This window comes from Echinops telfairi, unplaced genomic scaffold, assembly GCF_000313985.2.
Source record: "Echinops telfairi isolate 266 unplaced genomic scaffold, ASM31398v2 ScPeMD7_4;HRSCAF=17, whole genome shotgun sequence".
NCBI lineage: Eukaryota > Metazoa > Chordata > Mammalia > Afrosoricida > Tenrecidae > Echinops > Echinops telfairi.
The window spans coordinates 45,475,618-45,494,980 of NW_022103900.1; the positions used below are offsets into that span (position 1 = coordinate 45,475,618).

The 19,363-nt window shown below is 39.2% G+C and overlaps 1 protein-coding gene across 1 annotated transcript in view; it reads left to right on the forward strand.

Annotated features, from left to right (window-relative positions):
• Nucleotides 1-19,363, forward strand: part of LRP1B (LDL receptor related protein 1B) — a 1,686,774-nt gene that overhangs the window by 908,448 nt on the left and 758,963 nt on the right. The window contains exons 16-17 of the mRNA XM_045298375.1: nucleotides 1,439-1,519; nucleotides 2,609-2,776. Coding sequence (XP_045154310.1) covers nucleotides 1,439-1,519; nucleotides 2,609-2,776 — 249 coding nt within the window. The remainder of the gene's footprint in view (nucleotides 1-1,438; nucleotides 1,520-2,608; nucleotides 2,777-19,363) is intronic.

Genomic DNA, 19,363 nt, shown 5'->3' on the forward strand with positions numbered 1-19,363 from the left:
AACTATTCTTTAGGAAATATTTATTGGTATCATTCATGTTGATTCTTGGAAAATAAGTATAACTCTTCTTTATCTTTTTAAATAACAAAAAAAAAAACCTCTGTTAGAAATATTGATTGAATACAGCTTGTGCATTTTGACTTTTCTTTGTAGTGCTTCTCCTCAGGATATTTGTTAAGTTGCTACATGATGTATTTTTTATCTCTAACATCAGTGATTTCTTTTCCACTTCACTCTTTGAATCTGAATTATGTTTGATCACACTATTTTAGTTTATAAAATGTTAACTTTGTCTTAAAATTCATATCTCAAGGCATGTCTTTGAAAGTAGTAAAATATAATAAAGAATTGTTTTGCTTCAAAAGGTTTCCATTCATGTACACATATGCCAGGCGAATATACTCGGAGCCAGAACAGCACAAAGACGTGTAGTTTTCAGAAAGAGCAGGGAATCATTGCCGTAGCCACTAGATCTCGGCTGAGAACAACACTCTCCATCCATGTTCTTGGCAAAATAACATCAGCTCACCCTGCCCACCAGATAAGTTACCGACATTAAAGATGGCTCTCTCCTGATTGAATTATCACCTGACAGTTGTGCAGATTGCTCACTGAGCATCTTTGCTGGTCACACTCACTGACTTTTTCCCCAGCCCTGTTCGCAGCAGAGAGAGTTCTCAAAGGCTCAGCATTATCATTGTAAGAATAATGTTGACTATGCTAGCCCCTGATTTTTAAACTATTACTTTAGCATACTACATAAGACATATCTTGACATATTAAAGTACCATGGAAATTAATGTATTTCTGTCATGGTTACTCTGACTATTAATTGATGTCATTCCTGTTTCTCTGGCACAATGGGTCAAACTGTGGGCTGCCAGTGAAAGGTCGACCATTTGAACCCACTAACTGTTCTGCATGAAGTCGTTTGTGCTTTTCGTCTGATTAGACTCAGAACCTCTCCTTTCAACGGCCGCATCACTAGGATACCCACAGACTGGCTCAATTGAGCTGCAGAGACAGAGAACTAAATCTCACTCTCCCACTAGTATTCAGTTTTAGGCATACAGTCTGTGCAGATCATTGCTCAGCACCAACAGGGAGAATTCCACTCCGTGTTCTTCGCTGGGCAGAGGTGAAGTTCCCTTGGGTTGGCAGTTGACTGCATCTATTCCGTTTTTCCGAAGTATAATGGCCCGAGCTGTCCTTCATTAAATGCCTCTCCTTAGCTTTCAGTCACTGGGAAGGACTCATTTAAAAGATGTTAGAGTTATATGTATTCTCTGGCCTCAAGAAGTCCTAGCCATTATATTTGTTTATCCATGTGCATCTCTCTCGGCAAGGGAGCAAGTTACCATCATATTAGCATACGAGATACAAATGAAGTCAAAGTCAGTAACATGTTTCCCGTTGGTTGTTTTTATATCATTCACAGAATTCCCAACGTGTGAGCCACTAACTCAATTTATATGCACAAGTGGAAGATGCATTAGCAGCAAATGGCACTGCGACTCTGGCAAGTACCAACTGTTCCCTGTGCAGCACTGATTTGGTTGGAGGGCGGACTCTTGGCTACCTCGCCTCTCGCAGAGATGGTTTGGAAGAGAAGTTTGCAGAGCCACGCAAAGTAGTTAAAACAAGTGGTGAAAGGGCACCTACATCAATGGGGATTAGCATTGAGGATAATGGCTATCAATATGTGTCCCCAGGGACGGGACGATCACCGAGATTTGCTTGCAGCTATTATGCAGTGCCTAGTCTACCTCTACAAGCATATAGTAAAGGACAGAGTTGAGAAAGTGACCTGAGCAATTTAGGTTCCCAAAAGTATTTAGCGTTCTCTGAAGCCTCAGAATGGAATAGTTTATCAATAGTTATGAAATTATCCAGATGGTTTGAATTCTGTCACCTTCCCTTTTATAAACAAATGATGGTTTTTCTTACACTCATTTGTATCATTATGTTAAATTATGCTGAATATCCTTAAGTGAATTATATATAAATCAACACAATCTCAGCCATTTGTTTCCATTTTATCTATTATTACTTCACATTTCTCTCCCTTTCATCTTACAACAGTGTTTGAAAAAGGACATAAATCATTATTAATGGCAGTGTACACCAGTTTCCCAGTGTAAATACACATTCAGCAGCCTGTAGAGAATGGTAAACAGGGGATCTTCATGTTAGAGAAAGGGGGAAAGGGTCTGAACTATTTTTAAAACCTCTGGAATATAGAGAAAGTAGAACCCAAATCAAAAGCATACCACTGCCCATACCCCTTCCTGACTGTCCCGGAACCACCGTCATCTCCCGGCTCCATAGTTAGCTCATGCTGCGTGGGTGCGTTTTAGTCAGAAGTTACTTAACCCGGTCTAAAAAAGTAGCAAAGCTTCAAAATTCAAACTCAAGCAATTTGTCTACCTCAGTTTAGTAAGTAGGCAAGAGATATAGAGATGAAATATTTCTCTCATTGTTCATCCATTTATCTCTCATTACTTTTTCAAAAATAAAACTCTGTAAGCTAAAAAATTTTAGATTAATTCACAAGCCTGGTTTCTCGGGGATCAATTTTCACTGACTTAATGCTAATGACTCTTTCCAGACGATGACTGTGGAGATGGAAGCGATGAAGTGGGCTGTGTTCACTCCTGCCTTGATAATCAGTTCAGATGCTCTAGCGGCAGGTGTATCCCAGGCCACTGGTCCTGTGATGGTGATAATGACTGTGGAGACTTCAGTGATGAAACACAAGTCAATTGTACCAAAGAAGGTGAGTACTTTTGTGAATTCAGACAATCTCATTTTAACTCATTGAATATGTTCAACTCACCGCCATTGAGCTAATCCTATCGAGTGACATCATAAGGCAGAGTAGAATGACTCCCTAGGGTTTCTTAGGTGTAAATCTTGACAGAACCAAAAAGCCTCATCTTTCTCCTACGGGTTTCCTGTTGTATTCGAACAGCTGACCTTGTGGGTAGCTACCCAACATATAACCCACTCTATCACTAGGGGTCCTTGGACTTGTTCAAATTGAATATTACATATAAAAATAACTTCCCCTGTCAGATAAAACAATATGCATGTGATGAAATTGCATGGAGGCCACATTTGGCCTTCAGTGGGTTCAAGAGGGGGGAGGAGGATCTCAGTCCACATCTGCCCAAGGAGGATTCCCAGGAGGCAGAGGTCAGATGTGCCTGAAATCCATATCCTTCTTTAACCCATTCGGACACCAACCATCCCTCCCAAGGCATTCCACTTCTTTGCTGCATTCAGTGATCCATTGCATCAGCCACACAGAACCCACAGGCGATATTCATGTGATAAAGCCCATACATAGCTTTATTTGGGAAGCCAATCGGCTACACCATGTTAAAGATACACTTCTTTTGTCTGGAATGCCTCTTTCCAGCTGTGCCATCAAGATCTGCCTCGGAGTTTCAGTGTTTCTCTTCTGCTCTTTCTCATGGTCTCAGTGTGGTTCTTGTTCTCTTGTGTACAATGTTGATGGGGCAGCCTCTGCTGCCTCCATGCTGCAGACCAGGATCTGCCACATGCTCTGTTAGCAGTTCTTCTGAGGTTGTTCTAGAGTTGTAGACCCGGTGGAATGGCAAAACTGACTGACCTCCTCTACCAGTGTTTCACACTCCCCATTTGAACGGTCCAACCCAGCCCTTTGATGGGAGTTATAAAGCCATGCATAGAAGAACCATAACGAGTGACTCACTTAACTTTGCGTGTTAGTCGGGGTAGACTTGAGAAAGAATTCCACAGACATTCATGTATGTATAAGAAAGAGCTTTATATCAAAGAGTAATTGTATATTAATAAAAACATCCCAGCCCAGATCAAGTCCATAAATCCGATATTAGCCCATATGTCTGATACTAGTTCATAGATTCCTCTACAGACTCACACAGCACATGCAATGATGCCAAATGCAGAAAGATCACAGGCCAGTGGGTGAAAAGTCTTTAGGATCCAATGCCAATGAAAATATCTTAGTGCTGGCATGGGTCTCCAGCTCTCCAAGTGTCTCAAAAGTAGGAAAGTGAAACAGAGAGAGAGAGAGGAAGTTCCAAGAATCCTCAATAGAAGGCCACACCCACAAGGAAGCATCATCAGGCTATGACCTGATTGACAGACTAGACTCTAGCCCTTCACTCTAATACCCTCAAATTGACATGATACTATGTAACTACCACAAGTCAACAGATAATTGCTATAAAATAATAGTACAATTATCTTCCTTTCACTAATTCTTGACGTTCATTTCTCCAGCCTCACATTTTATGATACCATCACATACAATTCTCTACTAATGAGTCTTTGAAGCCTCTCCAGCTTCTGTATCACGAACTCCCAAAGCAATCTCAGTAAGGATTTTTTTTAAGTGAAAAATAAAATTAACTTTGCTTTCTAATTCCATGTAAAATTATATTTGCTCAAGTTTGAAATAGGCCTTTATTAAATAGTGAGATGTTCTAAATTGCTTATCTTCTTAGACCACAAGCTCAAAGAGGAAGAATATTGTGAGCAAGACTTTTCTCATACCCATGAGCACACCACCCCTGCCACTTGATTTGCTTACTTTACAAATGTAATCAATCATAGAATATGTCCATGAATTAGAACCCATTCTGGGAATGTCACAGAAACAGTGCTAGTCTGTCAAATATTTTGTAAAATCATTAGAAGTTTTATATAATTTTTCTTTCTACTTAAAACTGCTTATTGTTCATTCATTCACTTATTCTTCAACTATGGATTGAGGACCTCTGAAAAGAATTGTGTGAAGGTTGCATTTAACCTCCTCAGATTTCACTGAGGTTCAGGAAAGGGGACAACAAACTCCACAACAACCCAAGGCCAATTTCTATGAAACTCGGGTGACCCTCTCTGGCCCTTAACTTCTTAGACAGGAAAACTTTGCTCTGCTCAGACATTGTTTACAAAGCTTTCTAGTACTGCCAATAAATGACCCAAAGGACCCCACTCTCAGAAGCCTCAGCCTGACGTCTATCAGGTCTAATTCTGTGGATCATCAGACCTAGCTCCCTACTTAAGTGGCTGCAGGCACCCAGATTTACAAGCAAGCTTCCTGCCCAAAATTACATCACTCTGTTTCCTCTCTAAGCCAGGAAGCTCATGCTTTGTCTTGTGTTTGGAATCTTGGTTCTACACCCCACCCCCCAGTAACCCCTCCCCACCCGCTCTGCTACTCTTTGGTCTCTGATAACACAACTTTCTGGCCCTGGGTTGAGGCCTATTAATATGCAGAAATCTTTGTTGCAAAAGAGCATTTGGCTCTCCCGGTTCTTCTTTATAGATGGCAGTGAGATCGGCCCTTCTGCTGCAGGGATGGCTTATTCTACACCAAAAGAAGATGCCAGAATTTACTAATTCCCTTACTAAAGTTTCATGTGTTTATAATCACAATGAGCTCTGTTAATAAGTACTCACAACACATCTATGTTTAGTGCAGCAATTTCTGTAAAAGCAAAAAGAAACAGTAAAAACATCCAACCATAGATAATTGAATAAACAAATTCTGGTATATTCAAACAATGGAAGATTATGCATCATTAAAAACACCTGAAGGCATGGACAAAATTAGAAGGCATTGTGCTTAACAAAATTAGTTAATCTTATGAAGATAAATATTTTAAGACACCATTATTATAAAGAAAAATTTTAAAAATTCAAAATGGTTTTCACACCAAAGGAGACTACATCAGGTCAGGGATGAGCCAAAGGTAGGGAGAGGGAAGGGACAGGAAAATATGGAGCAAAGGTGGGGGGGGGGCGGATCCCTCACCACTGAATACCATAATCTCATGAGCTTCTTCCCAACTATCGCTCACCCAGACCCATCAGGGCAAAACAACAAAAATTTATTGGAGGGAATCACAAAGGCAATGGCTAGAAGACCCCTAACAAGTAATTTGCTGAGCCCCCAACTTTCCATTCCTGACACTGTGTCCGCACCAAGAAATAGATTTCAATACACAGTCCCTCCAGCAACTCACGTATAGAGCTATGTAGGAGGAGTAACCGCATACTGTGTAATTATAAGAAAGAGCACATTTCAATGTGTTATTCAGAAGGTGAATTTATTTTTTGCAAACAGTTGACAATGAGAAGATAGAAATACACAAGAGTGTCTTGGGCAAAAATTCATTTTGTTTCTTTATGTCTATTTTCTTCCTCTGTATATAAACTGAAAATACTATAAAATTAGCTATTAAAGAAATTGCATAATACTTGTTTATTAAAAATTAACTGTAGCTTTGCTGAAAACTCTCTAAGTGATTAGAACCCATATTGTTTTCAACTTGAGGTTATAAGAGTTATACAGCAAAGATCTTAATATGGAAGAATAACAAGTCATCCATGAATTCGAAGGCATTGAAACTTATGTCCTCATGATCATTTTTAAGAATGTAATTCATGTCTTTCTCACACTGTGCATGTCACAGGACTATAATGAAACCAGACAATGGGTAAGAAACTTTCTGTGACAGTGCCTTAAAGAGTGAATATGATCATATGTGAATTCAATTTTTCTTCTAAGTCAGTAAAAGAATTAATTACAGTCAAAGCTTCTATTTAATAGCATCTGCATTTTTAAATTTTCCATTAGACAGAAAATTCACCTGTCTTGCTATGAACTGTCCTAACTCTCCGTGTTTCAATATTTCCCACCTCAGTTTTGTGTTCTTTCTCAGAGCAGTTGCTGTAATATTAAATATGAGACATAATTTTTCAATAGATAGATTAGAATTAGATATAAAGATGAAATTGAGTATCACTATTCTGGACATATAAAAATAAGATGCATAGGTATATAATAAATTATTTTCATTTTATTAAAGTTGAAACATCCAGCTGGGGGTATGATTATCATTTAATTATTAAATTATACTTGAATGTAAGACTGCATTCCCCTCTCATGCCCTCTTAGGCTGCTCATAGGATGGGCATCTGCAGCCTGCTGGCACAGCCCCTACTGTGCTGTGAAAGGTGAATTTGCCCAAACTTAATTTATTTTCATCTCAGGAGTGAGATCTCATCTTTCTTTCTCATATTTATCTCCAAGTTAAAATGATCCTTCTATATTAAGAAGTTTTGAAGAGATTGCTTTAGCCTCATGAATGTCCACAATAAGTAGATCCTTTTAGAATCTCAAGATATCTTTTTAAGTGATTCTATAAGCAGTGGCTATAAAAAAGTAAATGGCCTGTATCTTTAAAACTTTTCCATGTCACCAATACACCACTGTACAAGATGTACTGCTCAATGTAAATGTCATGCATTTTTTATATGGTTACAGTAAACACTAAAGAAATATTGTTTATGATCTACACAATTCTCAGACATGTTTCAAGTTAAAAAGTGAAAATTGTCCAACCTAATTTTTATTTATCATATTATAAATTGTACTAGGATTCATTGACCACATATTCTATTTGTGAATCCAGGGGCAAGAGTTGAGGAAGAATACAGTCTGGGATGACTTTGCTGAAAGATATCCAGAGTATTTCAACTAAGGGCAAAATATTTAGAACTATCACTTAAAATATATATACGTGTATATTCAGAATATATGAATATATAGTATGCTCATACTATAAGTAATATATAGTATATGTAAATACACACTGTATTATCAGCTAATAATCATACACCGAATTTTTGGAGTTAATGAAGAGCAGGCATTAAGCATGAAAGTTTTGTGAGGACAGTCCCGAGGTAAAGTAAAACATTAATGCAATTCTTCATGTAATTCCATTTTCAAACCCTCCATGGAAGAGAAAACAGTGATTCCACTCTTGAACTTTAAGGCCGGATGCCAACGCTGTTCAAATCCACCATTAATTGCTCTTCGATTTGCCTTACACGTCCTGCGTAAGCGAAGGGTACAGTGCAGTTTCTCTCAAATCAAATTGTTTTAAAGTGATAAAAATCCTCCTGAATTGACTTCTAGTTGAAAAAAATATATAAAGGTGTGAAGAACCCTGATGCTGCAGAGGTTAAGTGCTTAGTTGTTAACTGATAGGTGAGGGGTTCAAACCCACCACCTACTCTGTGGGAGAAAGAGGTGCCACTTTGCCTTTGCAAAGATGCCAACCTTAGATACCCTCTGGAAGATGTCTGTGTATGCTGCCCTGTGGTCACTATGAGTGGGCTCAACTCAATGACAGTGGATTTTTGTCTTGCTTGGGGTCAATGAGTAGGAGAAATCAGCAACTGGAACATGCCATTTGGGATCCCTATTTCAGAAAGTGCCTGATGTATGAGCATATTCTCTCTGAAACTACCTTCAAAAATGAATTTCTATAGTCACCATCATTTTTAATCAACAATAAGACTGATAGGTAACAAAGGCATCCATGGATAATCCTCACCTAGACGGACATAGAAGCAGACCTGTGCTCTGCCTTCTTCATGGGGCCTTGTTATCACTTGCTTACTCCTTTCCTGGGCAAGGGAGGGGCACCACACACACGCTGGCACACTGTGACCCTTTGTCACAACAACACGTAAATACTTTTCCAAGGTGGGGAGAAAAAAAAAGTGAGGCTGGATATTCACTACCACAGCCTTTTCTACCAGAAATTGGTTTGAACTTTCTCTAGAGTCTCAAGCAAAGCCATTTATTGAAATATAATTAAAAAACATTATTGAAAGTTTCTAATAAAATGTGGTTTTAATTGTAAAGGCATCGAGTAGAAGATTAAAATGAGTCCTCGGTGTTTCATTACAAGTAGTTTAATCTCTGGCTGGAATAATACAATAAAGGGAATCTGAACATATGTCATATCTATAAATAACAAATGAACCTATTGTCATCAAGCCAATGATTCCAATGCATACCAACCCCATAGGACAGATTTCCAAAGTGATAAATATTTGGAGAAGCAGAGAGCAGCTTGGTGGTTTGAACTGCAGACGTGTTGATTAGCAGTCCACTGCAGAGTCAATTATGCCACCAGGGCTGCTAGAAATACTAACTACATGGAATTAATGGTGTCTCCTTGTTAAGAGATTTATTCATTTGAATTTTATAGACATGCATTCTGATGCACTTTGGAGAACCTTATCCACTATATTTCAATTAAGAAATAAAACATTTATAATGTGAACATTGCTGCCAGAAATTTAGACTGGACACCAAAAAGGACATGGGACAATAAACATCACTGCCGATGTCAGATAGATCTCGGCTGAAAACAGAAAATACCAGAAAGGTATAAATCATGTTTCATTGACTATGCTGGTACATTCCACTGTGTGGACCATAACAAACTGTGGATAACATGGAGAAGAATGGAATTCCAGAACACTTCATGGTGCTCATGTGGAACCTGTACACGGATCAAGAAGTAGTTGTGAGAACAGAACAAGGGAATAAATATCTGCAGATATTACAACCTTGCTTGCAGAAAGTGAGGAGGACTTGAAGCATGTGTGGATGAAGATCGAATTTGCAGCTTTCAATATAGATTACACTCAATGCAAAGAAAATAAAAATCCTCATAAATAGATCAGTCGGTAACATTGTAATAAATGGAGAAAATAGGATTTCATCTTGCTAGAATCCACAAACAATGCTCTTGGAAGCAGCGGTCAAGTGATCCAACATTACATTTGGTCAACGTACTGCACAAGACCTCCTTAAGGACCTCCCTCCTTGAAAAGCAGGGCGTTTACTTGAAGAACCAAGATGAGTCTGACCCAAGCCATCTTATTTTCAATGGCCTCATATGCGTGTAAAAGATGGACGTTGAATAAGGAAGGCCAAAAATTAATGCATTTGACTTATGATGTTGTTCAACAATATGGAGAGTGCTATTGACGATCAGGGGACAAACAGGTCTACCTTGAGAGAAGTACAACCACCATGCTCCTTAGAAACAAAGATGGCAGGACATTTCATCTCATGTACTTCGGACATGCTATCAGGAGAGTCCAGTCCCTGGAGAAGGACATTATGCTAGGTAAAGTAGAGGGCTGATGAAGATGAGTAAGATCCTAGACAAGATGAACTGACACAGCGACTGTAACAGTGGGCTCGAACATAACAATTGTGATGATGGTGCAGTAGCTGGCAGTGTTTCCTTTTGCTGTAGATAGAGATGCTATGATTATGAACTGACTAGATGGCACCTAACAACAGCCATGTAAACAAATGTAAATTGTTCACTTTCTTGGGATGGCTTTTCTCTTAGGTCTATTTCCATTTAGAAATATGTATATAGTTCAATCTAATAATTTCCACATAGACTTTGTGGGGAAGAGAATAGGCTTACCTAAAAGATATTTTCTTTTGATTTCTACTAAAAAGCGACTTAAATATTTGGATCCTTCTATACTTTGGATTGGGCATCTGATCCTGATTTATTGTCTTGATTCCTTTATGCCTTATGTTTGACTGTCTGAAAAGGGAATATTTACTGCACCAAGTGAATGATCTGCATGATGCTGGAACACATGTGATCTCTTATTTACATAGCAAATACAAATTAAAGGCAAATTTAAAATTAAGTATGTATTGACCTTTGATTTTGATTTATTGTGAATAATCTTTAACAAGTCCCCAAATCCATAAGGCAGTAAATTGTGTGGCATTTTTATTGCGCAGGGTCACGCATGCTCTTATTCCAGTGAGTGATTTATCTTCTCTGCTGCTTTCCCTTTGGGATTTGTCCTTAGTCATTCATTTGTTCATTCATTTCACTCAGCATCTTGCCTCACAGCTTGTGTGTTCCTACATCTAAAAAGGAAAAGAGAATTTTTATCTCATCTTTGTATTTCCAAGAGCAAGCACAATATTGGTACACACAGGTGTCCAGTAAATAATTGTTGAATGAAAGAATGTATTTTTTAACACAACGTTTTATTTTTACACTTAGAATCCATTGGTTGTAATATAAGCATATCTAATAAATATCTGTCCAACCAAAATGACTGTACTGATCTGCTCTTATAAATATCTTACGATATCCTTGCTTTAAACTATTCCATAAATATTTTCCATTTCAACCCAGAGTTCAGTGATACAAAATGTATGTCTCCCTTCAAAATGAATATTGTTTATGCATTTCTTCAAAATCGTCTTTGCTGAATATGCCAGTCCCAGATGTGAGATAAGCTTTGCATTTTCCATATCTAGTATTTGGCTTCCCTTAGTGGTGAACATGGCTAATGTGCTCCACAGCTAATCAAAAAGTTGACTATTTAATTCCTCTAGAAATATTTTGAAATAAAGAATCAATTATGTACTTAAAAAAAACAAAACCCTCTAGGGCACAGAACTACTTTGGGAATACACAGAGTTTCCCTGGGTCAGAATGAATGGAAATTGATTTCTTATTCATTATTTCATACTAAGTGCCCCAAAGTGAGATTGCATTCATTATTAGTTATTGTTATTGTTAAGTGTCAATGAAATGAAATACTGCCCAGCCTTGTGCCAACCCCATCATGGGTTGAGGATACAATCATTGTATCCATCCAGTCATCATTCATTGACAGTTTTCCTATGGGAACAAGAAGAACACCTCCACTGGCAATCATTCTGGTGGTGATGCCATTCACCAGAAGGTGTATTACATGGAATCGATTCTGGATCTCCAGTATAGTGAAGCCAAAAGGCATTTTCAGGGTAGATTCTTGATTTAAATGATTGTACTAATGTCTTGGTGGAAGCCTCTGGAGGGTAGGCAGCACTACCAATCCCAACAAGTCAAAGATCCCACTAGGGGCAACTGAATCCAGACAGAATGATGCGAGCATCAAAACATGAACTGTAAGTGAAGAGTTAGTTACCCATTTAGCCATGCAGAGAATCAAAAGTAAAACCTAGATTTTCACACTCGATGTCTATTGCATCCCATTTCCTCTGAAATACCAGGCTTTTAGGACAGTTTGCTTCTTAAGACAGAAAAAACAAAACACTGATAAACATTGTACAAAGCTCAATCATGTTTTGTTTTCCTTTTATGAAAATATTCAAAGATACTTTCATCTCAATATAAAACAATTGAACAAAACATGGCAATTTTTCTCAGTTACTGAATTTTGATACTAAATTGTTGACTTTGAATTTGAAAAAAAATTGGCAAATATATATTCCCAAGATCATAGGATTTCCTGTCTTAATGTTTTTGACCATTCGCTTTCAAAGAAAAATAGGTGATTTCCTTGATAAAATATTTAAAATAAGAAAATGTAAATTCTAACTCATTTTAGGAAAGTCGATTTTTATTTTTTCTGTGAGATACATGTGTTAGTCCAGGTACTTTAGAGAAAGAAATCCACCGAAACTCATGTATAAGAGAGTTTCATATAAAGGTTAAGTGCACATCAAGAAAACATCCCAACCCCATGCTGCCCAAGCCCACAAGTCCAACATTAACCCACTAACCGATATGTCCAACACCAATCCACAAAGTCCTCCTCCACCTCACAAAACAGACGCAATGATGCCGACTGCAGGAGGAAAGCTGAGTCAGTGAACCTGTAAGCATCTCAGCGCTGGCAGGGTTCTCCACAGGGGTGCTCCAGCACCCAAGGGTGCATTGAGGTAGGTCCATGTGGCTTCTCCTCAAGGGTGTCTTTCAGGAAGTAAGCCTTGCCAGCTGAAGCAGGAAACTGGCTAAGGCAGCTGCACCCTGGTCTGACCATCATAAAGCAAGAGACCCGAGAACTAGAAAGGTGAGGCTTACTGAGCCATTTATCCCTCTGCCCTTCAATTAACCCTACATGTGTTTATCTGCTAGGTTGGAACAATAAACTAACTAGGATTTCCTGTCTTAATGTTTTTGACCATTCTCTTTCAAAGAAAAATAGGTGATTTCCTTGATAAAATATTTAAAAATAAGAAAATGTAAATTCTAACTCATTTTAGGAAAGTCATTTTTTTGTTTTTTATTTCTGTGAGATACATATTATCTTTCTTATCTTTATTCTCTCATGGATTGATTTATTGTCCTTAAGGAAAATGTTAAGACTGAGATATGAAAACAATGTCAATTAATAAAGGATTTTAGCCATAGAAAACTTCTTTCTATTTTCCAGGACAAAATTGCTTTTTAAAGGTTATTTTAATCTCATGCTACAAAAGACTTTTACATCATGAGCAAAGAAAGATCAAGGCCTTTGAATCAATTAACAGCAAAGCCTGCTTTGGGCATCTACAATAGTTCTAGCAATGTTCTTATCAAGAAAACTTAAAGGAACCAGCTAAGGGTAATTCGAAAAAAAAATTAAAAAGTAGGGTAAAAAGTTCATGAGAATCGTAATAAATAAATCAATTATCTTCATTTTGACTATGTAGAAAATTAGTAATGGATTCTCATGTATTCCTAGGTAAATGTAACGCATATGAAAATCATAATTATGTACTTGATGCTTAACAGTGTAACATGTCTTATGGCACTTAACTATGTAACTGATAATAGTAACAATAGTTAACAAAAATAAAAGGTTTTAATGAAGAACCTCATTTTGTGGTCCTACTCTTTTAATAGAACAGAAAAAGCATATCAAGGGTGCATTAATTTCCCTAATTCTTCATGTCTGCCTCCTCCATTCTCAAATGGTGGGTAATGGTCAGTGAAATAGCAAAGACTTCAGACATCAGCAGAAAGCAAATAAGCAAGCAAAAAGAAGATAAAGAACATGAATGATCTACGGGAAAATTAACTCACCTGCGTAGTTTGCCGGGGCCAAGTCCTGCCTTATGCTTCGGCCGGTGAACCACGAAGTCAACCGTGGGAAACCACCAGTGGTCCTCGATCACTGTGAGGTGAAATGATGTTTTAGTGAGAATGAAGAAATAAGCCAGGGGATGAAAATTTCAACTTTTGCCTGTCAAAGTAGTCATGATTTCTCTACCTGGAACATTATGTCTTTAGAGATGTCAGCATTCATTGTTCTATTTTGTATGAAACTTCAAATTGAATTTTTACATCTGTGCCCTGTGGAGATCATCGTCACTCAGTTTACCAGTGCATTTGTCTGGATTGTGGGCTGGTATGTCTGAACACCCGGGCTTCCCAAAACAAATGGACTGCCCTGCTGTGCCTACAAAACCTTTCTCTAAATAACGTTGGTGTTTACAAGCATCCACTTCACCCCTCACTGCCCACCTTCCTGGGGAGGGCGACCAGTAGCAGGACCTTTCAGCATATTGTTGGTGTCTCTGTTGAGGTCTCCTTTCTAATGGGACCTTCTGTGAATCACAAAAAGAGTGTAGAACAAGGGGAAGCATGTTTTCCCCTGTAACAGACCATGTAATGAATATTTTAGAATCTGAAGGTCATACTGTCTCTACTGTTATCTACTCGTCTCCGCATTAGCCTGTAAGTAACTGTAATGTGTAAGCAATGGTACTTTTGGTAGGATCTTCTTTTACAAAACAGGTGCACACACACCCCTAACTCTGCACTTGCTGACCCATGATTGAGAATACAAGGTGGAACACATTGTTTGTGCTTCCCTGGAGGGTGCTGGATTTGCTTTAGATTATTAAATTTAAAAGGAACCCAGCTGGCACTGCTTGATAAGCAGTGGCCTGACCAGGTGACCAGGCCTGACCAGGTGACCCCGCAGTCTGAGGTTGAAACGTATCAGATGATCCAAGAAAGAAAGACGAGGCTCTCTGCTCCCATAAAAACACATAGCATCAGCCACACAAGATATAACTGGCATGGCTGACATCGACCAAAGGCCATGGATTTTTGCACTGACGTAAAGGTTAATGAATCAGACGCACCACGGGTGCTGGCAAGCCACTGTCAAAGATTCCTGTCAAAACAGCAGCTGCACTCTGAGCTGTAATTGCTATGGTAGCATTTTCAAGACTGACTTTCTATCCCCTTCCGGAGTTACAGTCTCAGAACTTCAAAGGGGCCATTCTACCCTGTCCTATCGGGTCACTGTGATCGGCATCGACTTGCTGCCAGTGCGTTTGTTGTTGTTTGGTTTGGTGTGTGTCGCAGAAGAACTGTGCTGCCCTGGGTCTCCCTCGACTGATGTTTTGTAGCAGATCCACAGACCTTTCTGCCAAGGTGCTAGCTATGAGGGTCCTCAAAACTTCAGCATTTTGATGAGTAGACAAGTATATTAACCACGTATTCCACTCAGAAACATTAAATAAACCATGTAATCGCAAATGATTTTTGTATAATGAGGTGTATGCCAGTGCTTGATAGAGCATTGTGCTGATGAGTCACTGGTAAAAGGGCTTAGAAGAAAGAAGAGATTAACCATTAAGAAATTCTGAAATGACATTCATTAGCACTTCGTCACACTCCAGGTGCATGTACACGTATACACATTCTTTCTAAATAGTGCCACTGTGTCTGCAGCATTTGACAATGCTTTAAAGCTATGCATGAGATTTTCAGCAGCTTCTTCCTTCAAAGTGAGGAGCTGGTCCTTCTTCACTGTCTGTCCTGAAACTCGTTCCCTCTGGGTGACTCTGCTGGCATTTGAAATACCAGTGACATAGCTTCCAGCATCACAGCAACAAACAAATCACTGCAGGATGAGAAATTTGCAGGCAAGAGGCTGACTTTCCACGATTTCAGGAGGTAACTTATGAGCAAGAACCAATGGTGCTGAAGAAGAAGTTCAAATTGAACTGGATGCATTATCCAAAAATAAGGTTCCAGGAATACCCATTGAAATGTTTCAGCAAGCTGAAGAGGCACTGGAAGCACCACTCATTTGTTCCTGCTCAACTGCCTGGAAGAGCTCCATATTTGTGCCCATTCCAAAGAAAGGTGACCCACAAGAATGTTCAAACTCTTGAATGATATCTTTGATATTGCTCACAGGTAAAATTTCTCTGAAGATTGTCCAATGAAGGTTTCAGCCAGAATAAATAAAGGATCTTCCAGAAGTACAGGCCAGATTCAGAAGAGGATATGGACCAAGGGACATCACTGCTGATGTCAGATGGATCTTGGTTCAAAGCAGAGACTACCAGGAAGATGTTTACTGATGTCTCATTGACTATGCAAAGGCATTTGACTGTGTGGACCATAGAACAAGGATTCCGGGCCATTTCATTGTGCTCATTCTGAACTTGTACATGGATCACGAGGCAGTTGTGGGAACAAAACAAGGGTTTAAAATCAGGACTGGTGGGCATCAGGGTTGTATCCTCTCACCATACTTTTTGATCTGTATGTTGAGCAGCTCATCAGTGAAACTGGATTTTATATATAAAGAGGATTGTGGAATCCTGACTGGAGGAAGGCTTATTAACAACCTGCAGTATTCAGATGACACAATCTTGCTCGCTGAAAGTGAGGAGCAATTGAAGCACTTCCTGAAGAAGATTTAGGATTGAAGACTTCAGTATGGATTATAACTCCTCACAATTGAGCCAATAGATAACATCATGATAAATGAAGAAAGGTTAATGCTGTCCAGGATCTTGTCTTACTTGGATCCACTTGGAAGCAGCAGTCAAGAGATAAATATGCTGCACAAGACTTCTTTAGAGCATTGAAGAATAAGAATGTTACTTTGAGGACGAAGCTGTGCCTGACCCAAGCCTTGGTATTCTCCAGTGCATCATAGGCCTGTGAAAGTTGGACACTGGATAAGGAAGACAGTAGAAGAATCAATTCATTGGAATCTTGGTGCTGGTGAACATTGAAAGTATCATGGACTGCTAAAAGGACAACCTAGTCTGTGTTGGAAGAAGTAAGGCAGAGTACTCCTGAGAAGTAAGGATGGCAAGACTTTGATTGACATACGTTGGCCATAATGTCAGGAAAGGCTAGTCTCTGGAGAATAACATCACGTTTCGTAAATTGGAAGGGCAGCACAAGAGAGAAAGGCCCTTTTTGCGATGGATTGACACAGTGGCTGCAGCAGTGGGCTCAGGTATTGTCATGAGCGGTGCGAAAAATAGTTACTTAACCCTCTTAGACACTTTCATATGCTCAGTTTATTGATGCAAACACACATCAAACAATGTAAAATATTACTAAAACTACTAAGGATAAACAACTATGAGCATAGGGGCATAATAACAGCACTCTTCACACATATCATTCTAGCTTCATAGTCCCAATAAGCATTGCCTTCATCAGTGTACTCACCCCGGGAAGAGTTGGAGAGAGAAGGAGTCGATGTCTCCTTGGTTCCTAGCTCTCTAAAAAGTCAGTGTCTCTACCCAGGTTTAAATGGACAGCTTGGCTGGCTCTTTGACGTCTTCACTGTCCCAGTCAAGTCTTACCAGGTTTCTCCACACTTTAGGTGACTTGGCTGGCTTTTGGGCGGCAGTCAGGTCTCACCCAAGTCTTATCAGTGTTCGCCACACTTTTGTGGTAGCTACTTGGATCAGCTGTTGATTCTTGGCGATGGTCCAGTTTTTTGGCTGGCCCTTAAAATCACACTTTATTTCTTCTCTAAAGTGGAGTTTCTTGTGTTTGTTTCTTTGAGGTGGCTCAACGTCTTGCAAGGTAGTTCAATGTCTTGCAAGGAAGTTCTATGGTGCTCTTGTCAGGTACAGAACAATCTTGGGGATGGCACACGACTTTGCAGTGTTTCATTATGTTGTTCAACCGTTCGCTATGGGCTGGAGCCACCTCAATGGCACTGAACAACAGCCACATTTTTTTCATTTTTCATAGTATATCTGGGTGCCTATCATGTGCTCATTGGTGGTACTGCAGGTTAGCTGTTAGACTGAAATCCACAAAGTTGGCTCAGACTCATGAGCCGCTTCACAGGAAAAGAATGACGTTTACTTCCATGAAGATTTAGTCTCAGAAATCCTAAAGTGTGTGCCTATAACTTGGAATTGACTCAAAGACATTGGGTTTGATTGAGCCTCTGAAGTTAAATTTTAGCTAAGCTATTTTTTCTAATTAAGGCAAGAAGTAAATGTCAAGTATAAAATATTCCCATTGCAGTTTGCTTTACTTAATACATGATATCTCATAAATGATTATGGTGGTACTTGAGGTTAATTTGCACAGTGGATGGTAAACAAGGTTTCTCAATGATGCTCCATCTCAGTTCAAAACATCCGCACATTCTGTTTTCTTTTGTTTAGAAAATATGGGAGATCATGATTTCTGAGATATGGAAACCCTAAAACAAAACTCACTGTCAGGGAGTCTGTTCCTCCTTACTGTGACCTTCCGGGAAAGCAGACCTTCTCAGCAGGGTTTCCAAGTCCCTGTTTCTTATGGAAGCAGAGTTCCACACCTTTCTTCTGAGCAGTAGCTGCCACTGTTGAGCTGCATGCTGTTGGCTTTAACAGCTGAGTGCTGACCACTGTACCCCCAGGAAGCCTCGTGGTACACTTGATTGTTTTTACAATTTAAAAGGTAAAAAATATACTTCAGATACTAACACTTAGAGATTTAATTTTGAAGGAGTTTTCTTCAGTTTTGACAACAGTCACATCAATAGTATTTATTGGAGTGAATATTTTGCTTTGGCATTTTACTTGTCTATTAAATGTTATAACTGACTGAAACAGTAAACATAGACAAAGATTTATTGGCTGGTCTTTTTATTATTAAATTTGCCATTAAAATCCATACAATATAGTTGATGTTGAGGGCCTCATCCAACATCGTATCAAGATAAACTCCAGCATGGCTGCCTATCATGGTCAAAGTCAGTTTGTTGAAATAAAACCCAAACCACAAACACTCACACATACACATACTGTGTGAGGATAGGGGGACGGGGGAGGAAGTAAGACAAATGGACCCAGAGCAGGTACATTGAGGGGACCTAGAACTTTACCTCCAAGTGAAATTAGAGGAGGGCAAGTAAGTGTAATAGGGACCATCCAAGCTTGATTTCATTGACTGTTCACCAAAAGTTCCTTACATCATCAATTAGACAGCATCCCTAGGGGGATCTGTCCCCAATGAATTGAGGAAGGGCATGACCATGTAAAAAACTCCTCTCTCACAGGTCCAGTCAATCAGAGCAGGGCTGCGACTGTGGGCCACGTGCTCTTTCTCACTCAGCGTCATGCGATGTGTGACCAAAACTGTGCTTGGTACTGTGTAAGCCTCACGGTTGTTGCTATGTGGAAGCCCATTGTTGTAGGCACTGTGTCACTGTCACTGGGCCCCTCTATCTCCTGATGTGTCTTCCTTTTTTTTTTGCTGCCAAGCATCATATCCTTTCTTGGGAATTGCTCCCTCTTTAAACATGTCACTATACTCGCCTCTAGGTTCAGGGTTAGGAGATAGATTTTAACAAGAACTCAGGATTTATACCAAACATGAAATCCCAAACTAGTTGCTGTCAAGTTGATTCCAACTCATGACAGCCCCATTGTGTCCAAGGATAACTTTGC